This window comes from Amphibalanus amphitrite, unplaced genomic scaffold, assembly GCF_019059575.1.
Source record: "Amphibalanus amphitrite isolate SeventyFive unplaced genomic scaffold, NRLGWU_Aamphi_draft 000004F_arrow, whole genome shotgun sequence".
NCBI classification, from domain to species: Eukaryota; Metazoa; Arthropoda; class Thecostraca; order Balanomorpha; family Balanidae; genus Amphibalanus; species Amphibalanus amphitrite.
The window spans coordinates 1,081,825-1,100,560 of record NW_024881501.1 but is presented as its reverse complement, the minus strand read 5'-3'; the positions used below and the strand labels follow the sequence as shown (position 1 = coordinate 1,100,560).

The 18,736-nt window shown below is 53.5% G+C and overlaps 1 protein-coding gene across 5 annotated transcripts in view; it reads right to left on the bottom strand.

The window, feature by feature from the left end:
• LOC122375460 (inactive dipeptidyl peptidase 10-like) overlaps nt 1-18,736 on the bottom strand; it is a 191,392-nt gene that overhangs the window by 83,445 nt on the left and 89,211 nt on the right. For all 5 annotated transcript variants that reach the window (XM_043354895.1, XM_043354980.1, XM_043355060.1 and 2 more), the window contains one exon: nt 15,959-16,089. In XM_043354895.1, coding sequence (XP_043210830.1) covers nt 15,959-16,089 — 131 coding nt within the window. The remainder of the gene's footprint in view (nt 1-15,958; nt 16,090-18,736) is intronic.

Genomic DNA, 18,736 nt, shown 5'->3' with positions numbered 1-18,736 from the left:
CCGCAGCAGCGGGGCAGGGACGCTGGCTGCGGTGGTGGGGCCCACGCTCACATAATACGCGTTGAGCGCTTCCGGCGTGCACGCTGGCGCAGCAGCAGTGGCACTCTTCCCCGCCCCGATCACCGGCCGCAGCACTGTCCACATCCTCGCCGGTCCTGCCTCACGCAGCTGGTCAGCATAGTATGCCGCGTGGTCACGTCTGATGGCCGCTCGACACTGCCGGTTCACCACCGTATACTCGGCGCGCGGGCCGAGCAGTGCGCGCCGCCGCGCCAGCAGCGCTCGCGTGGCGTCCGTGGTGCGCGGAGCACCGGGCGGCGGCAGCCCCTCCCCCATGGGAGAGGGTGAAAAGCAGTGCCTCCTCTAAGCAGTTTTGACTGGGGGGCCCGATCACGGGCAATGACTAAGGTAACCCCTACCAAAAACGTCTAAGACTACAAAATGACTAAGGTACCCCTCAGTGACCAGTTTGGAGGATGACTGCGGGGGCTGCAGCTCCCGCAGTTAACATGTTAGAGGAGGTATGGGTGTCGTTTTGTATAGGCATGGTAGGGCCCGAGCCCTACCAATAATTTTGGAAATTTAACATTAGTGTCATGCGGGGCAGCTGATGTAGATAGCGCAGGTGTAGTTACCTACCACCTACCTTGGTTGTTTTCTCTTTTGGCGGAAACACGGTCTCGACTTCCCCTCCTCGCTCGCCCAGGTGTCTGCGTCTGCCGATTCCTTCTTGCGTAGCTGAAAGACGCCCCGAGCGGAGGGGAAGGAGACTTGGGAAGGAATGGGGTGACGGTGGGGCGGTGGGTGGGTCTGTTAGGATCCTAGTTTTACTCTCGCTGATGCACGTTGGTGTGGAACTCGTTCGGCGTAGGAAGACTATGGTGGTGATGTTTGCCAGCGTTGCCTTTCTTTCACGGATTTGTTTTCTTGTTGGATTTTGCTGCTCACATATCGATTCACACATACATCACTCGCACTCAAGACTGAACAGTGAACATTCAACTCGACTAATGTGCCCCGCGCCCTTGCCGACGGCTCGCCGGCGGGCACCCGACTCCGTCTCCCGGCCGGCCCGGGCGCGGCGCCGCGGCGCGGCCGTCCCGGTTACCTGACCCGGCCGGCTAAAGGTCGGACCGGCTCCGGCCGCCGCTATCAGCCCGCGGCGGGCCCGGGGAGGGGTGTTGTTCTTCCTAGGGGTCGCCGCAGTCTGCCCCGCCGCAGTCTGCCCCGACACTAATGTTCCGTGATTATCGCCGGCTCTAATACGGTCCCATTAGTGTCATGCGGGGCAGCTGATGTAGATAGCGCAGGTGTAGTTACCTACCACCTACCTTGGTTGTTTTCTCTTTTGGCGGAAACACGGTCTCGACTTCCCCTCCTCGCTCGCCCAGGTGTCTGCGTCTGCCGATTCCTTCTTGCGTAGCTGAAAGACGCCAAAGGACCGCCAAAAACTCGGGCGTGGGATGACGTCACCGATGACGCAGCGCTGCGTGCTCAGCTGGACTATGTTGCAGGCCGCTTGAATGGTGACGACCCAGCCCGCGGCACGTGGTGCGTTGAGGGTGACGTCATGGCTGTTTGAACGGACGCCAGCTCCCTGCCACCGGAGTCGTGCTGGAGTCAGCGGACGGTGACGTCATCGAGGACGCGTGCTGGCTAAGACATAATGAGGCCACGCACATCAACATGGCCGAGCTGGACGCCGCCAACCGAGGCGTCAACCTGGCTGTCGCCTGGGGAGCGCGGACAATCGATCTCCGCACCGACTCGGCCACTGTTCATCGCTGGCTTGATGACGCCATCAGCGGCCGCGCGCGCCTCAGAACAAAGGCGCACGGGGAGCTGATGGTTCGGCGACGTGTGGGGATCATCTGTCAGCTGGTCGGTGAGCTGCGGCTACGACTGTCGGTGACGCTCGTGCGGTCGGCTGAGAACCGAGCTGACGCACTGACGCGAGTCCCCAAAGACTGGCTTCGTAACGTGAGTGTGACTCGAGAGTGTGAGTCTCCATCGCCCGGAGTCAGTGCGGCGGTCGTCTCCGAGCCGCCGCCTCTGGCCGGTGCCGCCGCTGGGCGTGCCGACAGCGGTACGGCGGACGAGCTCCGTGCAGCCGTGTGCCAGTCACACGATCGGGCCGGCCACCCCGGTGTCCGTCGGACATTGTACTTTGCCCGCCGTGATGTGTCGCGTGACGTCACCCGGGCTATGGCTCGTGCAGTGGTGGAGAACTGTGACGCGTGCCGCTCGATTGACCCGGCCCCCGGTGCGGTGGAGACATGGCGCGCTCGGCGTGTCTGTCCCGTGGCAGCGCATATCCATCGACGTCACCCATCACCGCGGACAGAACTACCTCACCGTCATTGACTGTGGGCCATCGCGCTTCTGCGTGTGGCGCTCGCTGCGTCGCGCCAACGCCAACGAGAGCGTTGGCCACCTAGAGCAGCTATTTCTCGAGCGCGGAGCCCCTGAGGAGATCCTGACAGACAATGACACGGTGTTCCGTGGCCGTCATATGGCTGTGCTCGCGGCGCGGTGGAGAGTGGCTCTCAGATTCCGAGCTGTCCACGAGCCAGGCGGGAATGGTGTGGTGGAGCGGTGCCATCGGACAATCAAAGTCATCGCCGCGAGGCGCCAGTGTACCGTGGCCGAAGCGGTTCACATTTACAACGTGACCCCGCGCGATGGAGTGACGGCAGAGTCCGCCCCGGCATCCGGGGTGTATCAGTACACCGTGCGGGATTGTATTCGGTCCGCGCCGTCTGACGCCGCTGAAGCTAGCGAGCGGCACTCACTCGTGTCTGACGACCGGTGTCGTGTTAGGCCGCCGCTATCTGACGCCACGGAGGCTGTGGGGTCACCCCCACTTGTATCTGACGGGGCGCGTCTCAGAGTGGGGGACAGGGTGTGGGTGCGCCGACGCGGGACACGCTGCACAGATATGTCACGGCGCGGGACGGTGACGGGCTTGGTGTCGCGACAGGTAGTCGAGGTCGATGGGGTCCCATGGCACGTCAGAAACGTTCGTCACCGATGTGACCGGCAGGACAGCGACGGGGACAGTGACAGTGTCGATGACGGCGACGGGGACAGTGTCGATGACGGGCCGCCATTGTACGTGGACTGTCACTGGGAGGCAACTGAGGACGGCGCTGACGCGGTTGTAGACAATGGACCGACCGTGCGTGCTGTGCCTGAGACACTGCAGCACGCTATGGAGCAGACGGGGGCTGAGCCCCCTGCAGCCGAGCCGGCTGTGGCTGAGCCTCCTGCAGCCGAGCCGGCTCAGGTCGAGCCGGTGCTGCTGCGGCGGAGCGCCCGCCTGCAGAGTCGGATGGTGCGTTAGTGGTGCGTACTGCAGTGTGGTCCACTGAAAATGTACTAGTATGATTCTTGAATATCAGGTGGGGTGGCCCCGGCTGCCGCCTGTCCGCGGGCGCTTATGACTCCGTTGCTCTGGGCGGCGGGACGGCGACGGCCCGCCCGCAGAACGCGAGGGTTCGGAGTCGGACCATTCGGAGAGGCCGGAGCTGCTGGGACTGCGCCTCCGTCGGCGGCGGCCGCGGTTCTCAGACGAATGTGACCACCTCCGGTGTGGGGGATCCGCAGGCCGGGAAGCTTGGCGGAGACCTGCCGGCCCGGCGGTGGCGCGGCCTGCGATGGACGGTCGACGGCCGGGTCTCGGGAAGCATCCGCCCGAACTAACCGAGATGTCTGCGTCGGCGGGAGAGCCACGGCTGTCGGTGTCGGCTGCCGTAGCCGGCCTTGACACGAGAGCGGGTTCACTGGCAGTGGGTTGAGGCGGAGGGGGCGCGGCCGTCTGTCGCCTGGATAATAAACGGGAAGAGGGAAGTCGCAGTTGGTGGCGAATGGCGAGCCGGCTGGGCTGGCGGGCCGAACTAGCTGTGGAGTGAACATTTATGTTAGGTTACCGCCCAGCCCCAGCGACAGGTCAGGTGCAGGGTGCACTGCCACCTGGTGGCAGCACAACTCGAAGTGTATGGTGGCATTCTGTAGTTGTCGTAAGTACATATCGGGCACTGGTACTTACAGGCTAAAGGATGTGTAACGGGTCACCCCACTGAGGGTGTTAATTGTGGAGCGCCTAACGGATAGTTTTTTGTCGAGAGCCAGACTGTGAGATCACAGTGAACGGCAGTGAATGGTCACGAGAGCCGTAGGTGACCAGGTGGGTTATGCGGACAGCCTCCATGTCTAAGTGGGCAATCGCGGACAGCCTGGTGTAGCACAATGTGGGGGCTATCGCGGACAGCCGGGCATGTCTACAGGTGGGGCTATCGCGAACGGCCCTGCATGGATGGATGTGGGGCTATCGTGGACGGCCCGGGGCTATCGCGGACAGCCCTGCATGTACGTAGGTGGGGCGATCGCGGACAGCCCTGCATGTATGTAGGTAGGGCTATCGCGGACAGCCGGGCAATTTTTAGGTGGGGCTATCGCAGACAGCCCTGCATGTATGTAGGCAGGGGGTAGCGCGGACAGCCTGACCTGTCACAATGTGGGGCCATCGCGGACAACCGTCCACGTCTGCAGGTGAGGCCATCGCGGACAGCCGTGCACGTCTGCAGGTGTGACTATCGCGGACAGCCGTGCAATGTGCATGTCTGCAGGTGAGGCTACCGCGGACAGTCGTGCCTTGTAGCCTCGCTATCGCGGAACGCCGGGCATGTCTGGAGGTGAGACTATCGCGGACAGTCGGGCATGTCTATAGGTGGGGCTATCTCGGACAGCCCTGCATGTATGTAGGTAGGGCTATCGCGGACAGCCTGACATGTCATAATGTGGGGCCATCGCGGACAGCCGTCCATGTCTACATGTGATGCTATCGCGGGCAGCCGTGCACGTCTGCAGGTGAGACTCGCGGACAGCCGTGCGTGTCTGCAGGTGAGGCTATCGCGGACAGCCGTGCCTTTTTGTAGCCTCGCTATCGCGGACAGCCGTGCATGTCTGGAGGTGAGGCTATCGCGGACAGCCGGGCATGTCCATAGGTGGGGCTATCTCGGACAGACTTGCATGTATGTAGGTAGGGCTATCGCGGACAGCCTGACGTGTCACAATGTGGGGCCATCGCGGACAGCCGGCCATGTCTGCAGGTGAGGCTATCGCGGACAACCGTGCCTTTTTTTTTAGGTGAGGCTATTGCGGACAGCCTGACGTGTTACAATGTGGGGCCATCGAGGACAGCCGTCCATGTCTGCAGGTGAGGCTATCGCGGACAGCCGTGCATGTCTGCAGGTGAGGCTATCGCGGACAGCCGTGCCTTTTTGTAGGTGAGGCTATCGCGGACAGCCGTGCCTTTTTGTAGGTGAGGCTATCGCGGACAGCCTGACGTGTTACAGTGTGGGGCCATCGTGGACAGCCGTCCATGTCTGCAGGTGAGGCTATCGCGGACAGCCACGCACGTCTGCAGGTGAGACTATCGCGGACAGCCGTGCATGTCGGCATGTGAGGCTATCGCGGACAGCCTGACGTGTTACAATGTGGGGTTATCGCGGACAGCCGTCCATGTCTGCAGGTGAGGCTATCGCGGACAGCCGAGCACGTCTGCAGGTGAGACTATCGCGGACAGTCGTGCATGTCGGCATGTGAGGCTATCGCGGACAGCCGTGCCTTTGTAGGTGAGGCTATCGCGGACAGCCGTGCACGTCTGCAGGTGAGACTATCGCGGATAGCTGTGCATGTGTGCAGGTGAGGCTATCGCGGACAGCCGTGCCTTTCTTATCCTCGCTATCGCGGACAGCCGTGCATGTCTGGAGGTGAGGTCTCGGACAGCCTTGCATGTATGTAGGTAGGGCTATCGCGGACAGCCTGACGTGTTACAATGTGCGGCCATCGCGGACAGCCGGCCATGTCTGCAGGTGAGGCTATCGCGGACAACCGTGCCTTTTTTTTTAGGTGAGGCTATTGCGGACAGCCTGACGTGTTACAATGTGGGGCCATCGAGGACAGCCGTCCATGTCTGCAGGTGAGGCTATCGCGGACAGCCGTGCATGTCTGCAGGTGAGGCTATTGCGGACAGCCGTGCCTTTTTGTAGGTGAGGCTATCGCGGACAGCCGTGCCTTTTTGTAGGTGAGGCTATCGCGGACAGCCTGACGTGTTACAGTGTGGGGCCATCGTGGACAGCCGTCCATGTCTGCAGGTGAGGCTATCGCGGACAGCCACGCACGTCTGCAGGTGAGACTATCGCGGACAGCCGTGCATGTCGGCATGTGAGGCTATCGCGGACAGCCTGACGTGTTACAATGTGGGGTTATCGCGGACAGCCGTCCATGTCTGCAGGTGAGGCTATCGCGGACAGCCGAGCACGTCTGCAGGTGAGACTATCGCGGACAGTCGTGCATGTCGGCATGTGAGGCTATCGCGGACAGCCGTGCCTTTGTAGGTGAGGCTATCGCGGACAGCCGTGCACGTCTGCAGGTGAGACTATCGCGGATAGCTGTGCATGTGTGCAGGTGAGGCTATCGCGGACAGCCGTGCCTTTCTTATCCTCGCTATCGCGGACAGCCGTGCATGTCTGGAGGTGAGGTCTCGGACAGCCTTGCATGTATGTAGGTAGGGCTATCGCGGACAGCCTGACGTGTTACAATGTGCGGCCATCGCGGACAGCCGGCCATGTCTGCAGGTGAGGCTATCGCGGACAACCGTGCCTTTTTTTTAGGTGAGGCTATCGCCGACAGCCTGACGTGTCACAATGTGGGGCCAACGCGGACAGCCGTCCATGTCTGCAGGTGAGGCTATCGCGGACAGCCGTGCATGTCTGCAGGTGAGGCTATCGCGGACAGCCGCGCCTTCTTGTAGGTGAGGCTATCGCGGACAGCCTGACGTTACAATGTGGGGCCATCGCGGACAGCCGTGCCTTTTTGTAGGTGAGGCTATCGCGGACAGCCTGACGTGTGACAATGTGGGGCCGTCGCGGACAGCCGTCCATGTCTGCAGGTGAGGCTATCGCGGACAGCCACGCACGTCTGTAGGTGAGACTATCGCGGACAGCTGTGGATGGCGGCATGTGAGGCTATTGTGGACAGCCGCGCACGTCTGCAGGTGAGACTATCGTCGGTATGTGAGGCTATCGCGGACAGCCGTGCATGTCTGCAGGTGAGGCTATCGCGGACAGCCGTGCACGTCTGCAGGTGAGACTATCGCGGACAGCCGTGCATGTCGGTATGTGAGGCTATCGCGGACAGCCGTGCATGTCTGCAGGTGAGGCTATCGCGGACAGCCTGACGTGTGACAATGTGGGGCCATCGCGGACAGCCGTCCATGTCTGCAGGTGAGGCTATCGCGGACAGCCACGCACGTCTGCGGGTGAGACTATCGCGGACAGCCGTGCATGTTATGTCGGCATGTGAGGCTATCGCGGACAGCCGTGCCTTTTTGTAGGTGAGGCTATCGCGGACAGCCGTGCCTGTTTGTAGGTGGGGCTATCGCGGACAGCCGTGCATGTGTGTAGATGCAGCTATCACAAACAGCCCTTGATGTCTGTAGGGGAGTCTAAGTGGACAGGTGAGGGGATGGGACAGGGCCACTACTGCAAACAGGCGCCGCCGGAAGGGGTGTCTGCCGACCCCATATTATTTCTCAGCCTTGGCGCCGGGTCGGAAATGCATCTTTGCGTCACAGTCTGGCGCTGCCAACTGGTGTCAGGTAGGTGCGCGTTCCGTGTAGGTATACGGTCGGTGTACAGGCTCATGGCGGCAATGCAGCATAGCAGCAGGCATACGTGCATCCACAGTGTGGCACATTGCCAGCAGTGACCTGACCCCCAGTCGGTCCGCTGCAGACCGGTGAAAGGCAACACCCCCGATCAACGGCAGTCCGACCGCCGGCCACAGGCCCGTCATGGCCTTTCAAGGGCAGCTGACGTCACGCCGGATGAGTCACCCGGCCGCCCCCAGTGCGGAGGACGGTCAAGTGTCACACGCCCGCGCCTGCGCCGCTGGCAACCACGTGACCATCAGTAGCTATTGTTGCTGCCGCCGCCCGCGGCGCTACCAGCGTTGGAAGTGCCACGTAGAGCTGACGTCACGATCACGCTATGGCTGGTCGGACCCGCCAAGATGGCGTCAGGGCGACAGGGCATTGGGCGTAGCCCATGGACATCAATACTGATGCCAGGCAAGCAAAGAGTATATAGGGCTAAAAATGCATGGCAGGCTAAGAAACGTCAATGACTGGGGCCAGGCAAGCAATGACATTGGTGGAAAGAACCATTGTAGGTACGGAAGAGGAGGTCATCCTGGTTGGCCGGGCACAAGATAAATGTACAGAAAGTCACAGGTTCATACACTGAGCAAATCACACCGGGGTGAGCTGCTCCCCAGGCACATTGCAGGTGGTGAGACACCTGATTGCAGTCAGTGTGGGGCTCGTTATGGTCAGTAATGTGGCGCACGGCGCACGGCCTCGGCTAGGGGGGGGGGGCGCGATGGGGGCAAACTCTTATCATGTATGCTATATTGAATCGCCGTTAGCGATCACGTGAGTGAGTAAGGTGCAAGTGGCAATCACCACCGGCGTGTTATGGGACGCGGCGAGGAACGGGCGAGACAAAATGGCGCCCGGCGCCGGGGGGGGGGGGGGGGGTAATCTCCCCATGCACGCGGTGAAAGCCGTCGACAGACCTAGTTAGGTAGCAGGGAATGTCCAGTAACATACCTGCAGTTTTTGCTGGCGAGGGGCCATCGCGACCACAGTAGGATCCTAGTTTTACTCTCGCTGATGCACGTTGGTGTGAAACTCGTTCGGCGTAGGAAGACTATGGTGGTGATGTTTGCCAGCGTTGCCTTTCTTTCACGGATTTGTTTTCTTGTTGGATTTTGCTGCTCACATATCGATTCACACATACATCACTCGCACTCAAGACTGAACAGTGAACATTCAACTCGACTAATGTGCCCCGCGCCCTTGCCGACGGCTCGCCGGCGGGCACCCGACTCCGTCTCCCGGCCGGCCCGGGCGCGGCGCCGCGGCGCGGCCGTCCCGGTTACCTGACCCGGCCGGCCAAAGGTCGGACCGGCTCCGGCCGCCGCTGTCAGCCCGCGGCGGGCCCGGGGAGGGGTGTTGTTCTTCCTAGGGGTCGCCGCAGTCTGCCCCGCCGCAGTCTGCCCCGACACTAATGTTCCGTGATTATCGCCGGCTCTAATACGGTCCCATTATGCCTATGGCGTTGCGTGGAAAGAATCGCTTTGAATTGGCAAAAATTTACATTAGAGCCCTACCAATAATTTTCGGAAAGTGTCGCCCCTGAGAGGAGGCCCTGGTGAAAAGCCAAAACCTCAAAATAAAAAATACCATGTGATTAACGCTTAAATGACGTCAATGGACTTAAAGTAAAAAATACAAAAGACGAGATAATTTCAAAATTTTGAGTTGCAATTTTTGTCCCCTCAACTTTCAACCTACCCCATCAACTTTTCAAACGTTCCCGGGTCACCACTGCCCCATCGTGCAATTCCAGTGCTATGGCAAAGTTTTATCTGAAAGTTTAAACGTGCCCGATAGACTGGACGCGGTCCCCTCCGTCCACTCACGCTCTCTGGGAGGGTTGATACATATGTTTTACAATGATACAATGAACGACTCTTGACTTTTGACTATGTCTTGTTTATCTTATTTCCATTTGAATTTAACCGTTTTCACTTCAAGTGGCTTTGACTAAGGTTTTTTTTAGTTTCGTTTTACAATAAGACAATACAAATTATTAATATTTGACTTTTTTCTTTTGATTTTCTACATATTTGATTTTTGACTTGTTTCCATTTGACTTTTATTAATTTTTACATTGATCATTTGACTTTTTGTCTTATGGTTTTTTAGATATGACTTTTTACTTTTGACTTTTTCTTATTTGACTTTTTCCATTTGATTTTTATCATTTTGACTTTTTTGCCGTTTTTTCATTTTTTGTCTTTTGACTTTTTGCGTTTTTGACTTTTCGCCATTTTGACTTTTTGCCATTTGACTTTTTTCGTTTTTGACTTTTCGCCATTTTGACTTTTTGCCATTTGACTTTTTGCTTTTGACTTTTTGCGCTTTTGACTTTTTGCCATTTTGACTTTTTGCCATTTGACTTTTTGCTTTTGACTTTTTGCGTTTTTGACTTTTCGCCATTTTGACTTTTTGCCATTTGACTTTTTGCATTTTTGACTTTTGGACGTTTTGACTTTTTGCCATTTGACTTTTTGTCTTTTGACTTTTATCCGTTTTGACTTTTATCCATTTGACTTTTTTCCATTTGACTTTTATCCATTTTGACTTTTTGCATTTGACTTTTTGTCTTTTGACATTTTGTCTTTTGACTTTTTGTCCTGGAATCAACATGTATAGGGCATGGTGACGTCATAAGCATTTTCGTGAGTTTTAGGCACTTCTGAACATCGGATGTGAAAACAAATGGCAGCATTACATTCCTGGGACAAAGCCCGTCTAGGAAAGTGCAATTTTATGTCAAAAGTATTAAAAAAAGAAAATTGATTTTTATGCTTTCAACACACACTGGTAACCAGGACAGTGACTTTTGGTCACATATAACCATGATATAACCATGAAATCGTATTCGGTGTGAAAAATAACCCATAAAACATGTGTCGCATGCTCACGTAGCAGAAAGTAACCTACCCTGACATTTCGTGACCTGACCTGACCTTGACCAGTGCTTAGTATGACCCCTATACGCACATGGTACCTTTATTAAGTTGTTGAGGTCATTTTTGGTGAGTTTCGAGCAGGAGCTATCGATTCCGCTGTCCGTAAGCCTCATCATGCAGAAACCCTATGGATTAGAGTGGCTTTCAGCACCAGGCTTCAGGCCGAAGGTCTGCAGCCAGATACACATTACACAGCCAACTAACCCAATCCCCGCTGGAAGTCCCGAGGCCAGTTTACATTAGAAAAATGACCGCCTATCGGATTTTTTTTTTTTGCCAAAGTAGTCCCCGAATTTGGCCATCCAGGCGAAACATGGTACCGATGTGCTAATTATATCAGTCAGCTTAACTGATATAATTAATCATATCGGTATCATTTTTGTCGCCTCGATGGTCAAATTTGGAGACGATTTTAGGCTAAAATTGCAGCAGGCGGTTTTTTCTTTATTAAACTGGCCTATGGACTTCCACGCCCTGCAGCTAAGGAGGGGGGGGGGGTGTTTGAATATCCTCTCAGACTCGGCTCCTGCGCCACGTAGCGACACGTAGTAGAGGCGTTCGAAAGAAGGTCCCAAATCAGGACGAAAACAAATGGGTCATTTTTATTTTTTAGGTTAGGTCAAAGGTCAGGTAACCAGAGGTCATCAATGTTAAAATGTTACCTATTTCAGCATTTTTCGAAACATCGGCACATAACATAACTCGAGAACAAATAGAGCTACAACCCGCGGAGAGCGCATTCGACAATCTTTTTAACACGCACATCTGAGATCTCGAGAACGAAGCAAGATAGCGACAAGCGGTAAACGGCATCAGATACGCACGGACAAGGTCTACAATTTTTACTCAGGTCATTTTCAGGTCAGGTCAAAGATGACGTCACAGGGGTCAAAAAAGTCAAAATGGTGGCGCTTGATATGGAGTTTTTCTCGAATAAATTTCGAATAAGTCAAGATAGGAACAAACTAAGGGCATCATCGTGATCCTCTCGTCAATCTGCATCGAATGATATACATATGTTGACCTCGAAAGGTCAAGGTCAAAGGTTGACCTCAGGGCACGTGACCTCGAGGTCATCATGTACCTATATCATTCGATGTGTCTTGACGAGCTGAACACAATGAGACCATCCGCGCGGCTGTATCTTGTTCCTGTACGGAGTTATTGGCAAAAAAACCTTTGGTAACCTTTGATGACGTCACATGACCTCACAGCTGCCCAACAGCAAAACTGACCTCAAGGTAGTGAAGGTTGATCGTATATGAAGTCATGTATGGTATATGGGGCCATTCCGACCCGTTTTAGTGGTAAAAACAGGGAGTTGATTTTTCCCCCATTGACTTATAATGGGGAGGTCGAGAAATTGACCTGACCTTAGGTCACCGATATCAAAATTCCGAGATAAACAAATTGTAGTTACTAATGACCTAATAACAACCTGCGACTTTCAAAGGCCTCCGACATCTACTGTAGCTCTGGCACGGTGACAAAGTTGCAAAAAAGTGACTTGAGGTTGGGTCATTCAAAGTAGCCTGGTGACCAGACCTTAAAAGTTAGGAGGTTCAAACTTGCACACCATGTGTAAAATTGATGAGAGAATAGTAGTACCAAATTTCGCTATTCGCTAAAAACCTCAGGGGGGCGGATATTCGCCCCCCCCCCGTCGGTGCGCGTGTTAACCTTCTTTCTAAACGTGTCATCAGAATTGACGTCAAGTTAACGGTTTAGACCTGATGCATTTCCGACAGTATTTTATCGCAAACGGACAACAGTAGCGGTATTTTTAGACATCACAGCAGCTTCCAAAGATAAGCACACCTCGGGGCGTTCAAGCCCTGGACCGCCTTGTGAAAGTGGGACCCGCCCGTGCTCCGGGGCAGCACAGAGAGGAGGACCGAGACCGCATGTCCATCGTCGCTCCTCACGGCTGCCGTCCGCAGGGGTCAGTGGTGGTGGGTGTGTCGGCGGATCAGCCACTGTGTCGAGTGGCGGCCCCGCAACTGGCTCTTCTTCCGATGCCTGGAGTGACGGAGCGATCCTGGTCGGGGTCAGTCCGGACGATGGCGGCGGCGACGGTCCCGGTCTGGTGCCCACTGCTGGCCTGGCTGTGGCCAGCACAGAGGCAGCGTTACCTCTGGCCACGGCGATGGAGACTCTTTGTGAGAGCCAGACTGTTTCACGCTCGTCGCCGGTGCGGGCTGTCAGCCGACGGCTTAGACTCCAGAGGACAAAACTCGAAATATACGTATAGCCGTTTTCACGAGAAAAGTGTTTTTATTCAATAACGTTTCACCAAAAAAAAAAAAAGTTATAACATTACTTTGACCAGCATCGTATTCCTCTCGTCGAAACGCGTCTAGAATGAACTAAAATTTGACCTTGATGGTCAACTTGAAAATTTGACCTCAGGTCAAGGCCATGACCTGACCGGAAAAGGTTATGTCGTATATCAATCCATCCATATCGTCAACCCGAACACATCTGAGGTGTGTTCACCGCTCTAGCATGTCTACTCTGTATCAAAAGGTATTGTCAAAAAAAAAAAAAACGGTTGGGGGCTTTAACCCTCGCATGTGTGCGGCGTTTTCCAGCTTCTAATGTGTAGGGGGGGGTCGGTTGGACCCCCCTCCCCTTGCCGTTTGGCCCCTGATTGAGCTAGAGCTTCGCGGAAAAAACGAGCGTGTTGCCCGTGACGAGAGGAAGCCGATGATACCCAATTTTAAGGTCCTAGGTCATTGGTTGACCTTCCAGGTCAGGTCAATGACCCAAAATCGGGAAAATCGGGACCTGTTAGAAAGTCGTAAAGTGTGGCTGCTAAGGGGTTTTTCGGGGTGCTGATCACGAATATTGTGTTAGTTTTGATCACAGATGATGTCTTTAAGCATTTAGACCAGGTCGGGTCAGGTCAGGTCAGGTCAACCAGTAGGCGTCGGGACGGGTATTCGCAGTACGTGTCAACCGCCTCTGACAGCTTCGTAACATGTTACGAAGTCACCAAAACTACTTCGTAAATGTTCAAATGGTTGCTAAATTCGAATTCAGCTCCAAAAACTAGCCTAGAAACATGTAAAACTCGAAAAAGTGAACCGAGGTCACCCGAGGTCACCAAAGGTCAATGACCTGACCTGACCTTCAGGTGACCTTGACACCCACCCTAATGTATGGGAGCAACATCAAATCATATGTTTGAACGTTTGAAACCACGAAAAGCTTGCAAACGCGCGGCTAATGCGAGCCGACATACGCAAAATCGCGATTCCGGCCAAACATGGTCTCTGGAAAGAGGTCACAGGTCAAAGGTCATTTGGGTCAGGGTCATGAAATTTTCAGGGTAGGTGTAAAATTGACAATGCGAGGGTACTGAAAGTTTCGTCGCGATCGGCCGCTTTTTACGCGAGTTATTCGCGAAAAACCATGGGGGGGGGTCCATCCGACCCCCCCCTACACATGCGAGGGTTAACCCCCGCCCCTCTGGGCTATTCAGCTATACGCGCCCTGCTGGGAGGGGGGGGGGGCAGATTCTGCCTGTCTAACTTCCGAACCGATGGTCGTAGAAAGACGGGAAAACGGCAATCGAAAGCATTCAACAAGGCAGATCTTAATAACCCAAATTTTTTTTGCTTAAGTAGGTCAGAGGTCAGGTCAAGGTCAGGTCAAGGGTACAAAATGCAAGCTTCTACATTATCGGCCTTGCACCGTAGCGTTGCCGAAGAATGGACTGAGACTGATTGCCCAAAACGTGTTCTTAGGCTACCAAGACAATATTCGTTGCATACATTATCATTCAAAGGTCAAGGTCAAGGTCAGGTCAGGTCAGGTCACTGGTCAGGTCACCAAAAAACAAAATATAGAAAAGGGCATGTGCGACACATGTTTTATGGGTCATTTTATTCATAGAATTCAATAGGCACAGCAGTCAGCACACTCAATAAGTGAAATGGACCACCTCTGGATGAATTTCAGGTCGAGGTCAGGTCAAGGTCAGGTCAAGTGAGGTCAAACTTGAAGTTGGTTGTTAAGGCCTAAAAAGGTGTTTTTCTGATGCAGTTTTTCACGGCGAATCGAATGGCGCTATTTCTGTTTCCGTGAGAGGTCTAGAACTTCAAAAAAAAAAATCAAAAAAAGTTGTGTGTCGTGACGTCATAAAATTTTGAATAACTTTCACATTTTTTAACCGAATCTTCTAAAAATTGGTATGAAGTTGCACATGTAACACTTCTCTGACATATATTCCGTTTTTTTCGATACACTCAACATTTTTGATTTTATAATTATTTTCCCAAAAAGTCAGTTTTTTGAAGAAAGAAATTGGGCCCAAACCCAAATTTTCAAAAAACCGAGATATTCATTTGATAGACAAAGTAGAATCACGTAAAAACTTTTTTGTTACGTCTTGATTCCTTTAAAAACGAAGATGTTAGCTGCGTTTGACGTTTTGCCGTCTTTTAGGCGAAAATGGCGAACATGACGTCACTAAAACGTAATTTTCTCAAAAAAAAAAATCCAACGGATTTCGCTCAAATTTTCAGAGAACGTGTCGCATTGATGTGTGATAAGGTACTGAAAGTTTGACGTTGCTGGCCTAACGAATTTAGAAGTTATTGGCGAAAAACGGGAGGGGGGCAGATTCTACCCCCCCCCCCGAGCGGGGCCTGGGTTAAGGACCTGGGGTGTGCCAAACTTGGCGGGGCCGCCGTCCCATCATCACTGAATTTGGAGTTGCGGGTGACCTGAATACTTGCCAAGCGCTGGTAAGTGCCCTTCTAGCTCTCTGGTCCAGAGAGTGAATATCAAACAAGATGTGGACTACGCCTGAATGCTAAGAGACTTGGAACCGGGCTACAAACAGCAACAAAAAAAAAACGCAGGCCGCAAATAGCTGTATAACAGCAAACAGACTCGTTGGAGGAAACAGTTGAAATTAACCAGTAACTACTTGTTTAGCAGCCAAGGTAGCTGACCGTAAATGACCTGGTGATGTTCAGTGGCCATCGAAAACGTTACATCAGATGCTACTCATTTATCATTTCATTAAAAAAAGATGATATCCTGACGGCATTCGTTATTATGATGAAGCTTGACTTGGTATCGCAACCTATTAATCATCTTAATTGATTTCGTCGATATATTTGTAAACATAGTTCTAGACATATGATTCAGGATTGAAAATGCATTTAACTAGATGCGTTTTTTACCCTTGCAGGACAAATTTCAACAGATCAATTTCTGCCCAAGATTTGGTGCAGTGTACGGACCTCGGCCCCAGGTCTGGTGCCAGGTGCATTGTACTGACCTCGGCCCCAGGTCCGGCGGGGTCAGCAGGATGACACAGGTGACGATCAGCGAGCTGACCAGGCCGATCACTAGCAGCGAGATGAGGATGCCGCGCCAGTTCCGCTGGGTGGGAGTGGCGGCCACCAGCTCCTGGTGGAGGCAGGCACTGGTCAGACCCGGCACAGGGTGACCCGCCACTGGTCAGACCCGGCACAGGGTGACCCGCCACTGGACAGACCCGGCACAGGGTGACCCGCCACTGGTCAGACCCGGCACAGGGTGTCCCGCCACTGGTCAGACCCGGCACAGGGTGACCCGCCACTGGTCAGACCCGGCACAGGGTGACCCGCCACTGGTCAGACCCGGCACAGGGTGACCCGCCACTGGTCAGACCCGGCACAGGGTGTCCCGCCACTGGTCAGACCCGGCACAGGGTGTCCCGCCACTGGTCAGACCCGGCACAGGGTGTCCCGCCACTGGTCAGACCCGGCACAGGGTGTCCCGCCACTGGTCAGACCCGGCACAGGGTGTCCCGCCACTGGTCAGACCCGGCACAGGGTGTCCCGCCACTGGTCAGACCCGGCATAGGGTGACCCGCCACTGGTCAGACCCGGGACCGGGGACAGGGTGTCCCGCCACACTGGCCACTGGTCAGACCCGGCACAGGGTGTCCCGCGCGCAGACCCCGGGGACAAGGTGTGCCGGTCAGACCCCGGGAACAAGGGGTGCCGGTCAGACCCCCGGGGACAAGGGGTGCCGGTCAGACCCCAGCGGCGCTAGGACGCCACCGAGGTGCACAAACACCAGCAACAGCAAGGGTAAATCAGCTGCAGTTGTTCGGCAGTGACGCCTATCCGGGAGCGTCCGAGAAGAACAAATAAAACAGGTAAAATGAGTGAACTAATGAACTCAAAAACACTCGACCCTGCAGAGACTATTTCACACTGTTGATAACGTGATTGTGATTTTGTTGATAACGTGGGGTGATTTTGCTTTAAAAAAAGCGAGGTGACATTTATTGAATTCCCGGCCTTAGGGATGGAAGGCGTTTCCCATACATGCCAAAAAGCTCACAAATAGGGGAGAGTGGGGCACATTCGTGCAAAAAAAATGGATAAATCCATATATCTGTTCTTTGGTTGGTGCTATGTCAAAATTGTTTATTGTAGCATGGAAAGGAACTATTGCAGATATTTTTCCTCTTTAAAAGTTATCCTCTAAAATTATCGCTTCTTTTAGAAAAAATGACTTTTAATAACACTGAACGGTTGCACGAACCTGCCCCAGGTATGGGGCACATTCGTGCAAGGGGGGGCACTTTCGAGCACCCTGCAAAATTCGAGGAACTACCGGGCATTACCAAAAATTTACCCGATAAAATTGGCGGGGGGTAATTTCACTTGATTCCTTTCGACAAGAATGCATTGCACAACAAATGTAGAAAGAATGGGCTGGCCAACAAGAATGTGCCAACTGCCGACCATCGCACAGTGTGGCCAAACGCCCGATTAGCGCGAATTCAATCAAAAAACGAATTTTGGAATTTTGACTTTTTGATGCAAATGGGGTTCACGAGTGGCCATAAATACCAAAAAGTCAAGTTTACCAAACCGAGTAAATCACGATATGGCTAACCAAATAAATGTTTGGTGCATCTAAAATCAGATAGCTTTCACGTTTTTGTCAAAACCGGCCTCGTGTATGATTGTCAGAAGTCGTGACATTTTCTATGTCGTAAAATGACTGTCAGATACTTGCAAGTTCAAACGCCGCTAGCGTGCGCTCATTTAACACAAACTGCAAAAATTATACATGGCAATGATCCCTAATGCCTGCTGCTTCTCATGCTAGGGTACCAAAAGCCGTATCTCTTTTGATTTGGCGATGATCTAATCATCTGTCATCATGTTGCAATAACAATTTTTAGTGAAAAATATTTGCTTTTGTTTCACCTACAGCAGCTAACACAGTGTGTGCCCGTTAGTGCACCATACCATAGCATTCCCTAATCATTTCTGAGCCACACCGTGAACGAATTAAGGCGCTAGCACAAGGCAGGCCGGCGCTACTGAAGTTTTTGTCCGGCGCGGTCGGGTGCCGCGGTGGGGGCGGATTGCTTTCACCGCGGATTGCAATTTTGACATACGTTTGACTTTGACCTGCTATAAGTAGGTCAAATATTGACCTTACGTAAAAGTAATATGCTCACTCACGAGATCTTGCCAAGGGCAATCCGTTGGTTTTATTGCGAGGCGCTAGGACACTTCGTTTAGGAACAGGAGAGGGATGCACCGACGAACCCCGCTGTGGCCGCTCGCCCGCGGCGCGGCCGCCCGCCCACCGCGGCAGACGGCACCCGACCGCAACGGACGAAAACTATAGTAGCGCCGGTCAGCCCTGTGCTAGCGACTTCATTCTTTCACAGTGCGACTCAGAAATGATTAGGGAACGCTATGATATGGTGCGCTAACGGGCACACACTGTGTAAACTGCTGTAGGCGAAACGAAAGCAAATATTTTTTTTAGTAAAAAACTGCGATTGCAACATGACGGCAAATAGTTAGATCAACGCCAAACCAAAAATGATACGGCTTTTTGTGACCCTGCATTAGAAGCAGCAGACTTTGGGGATCATTGTGATGTATAATTTTGGCAATTTGTATTAAATGAACGCACGCTAGCAGCGTTTGAAGTTGCGAGTATCTGAGAGTCATTTTACGACATAGAAAATGTCACGACTTCTGACAATCATACACGAGGCCTGTTTTGACAAAAAATATGAAAATCATGTTTTTCA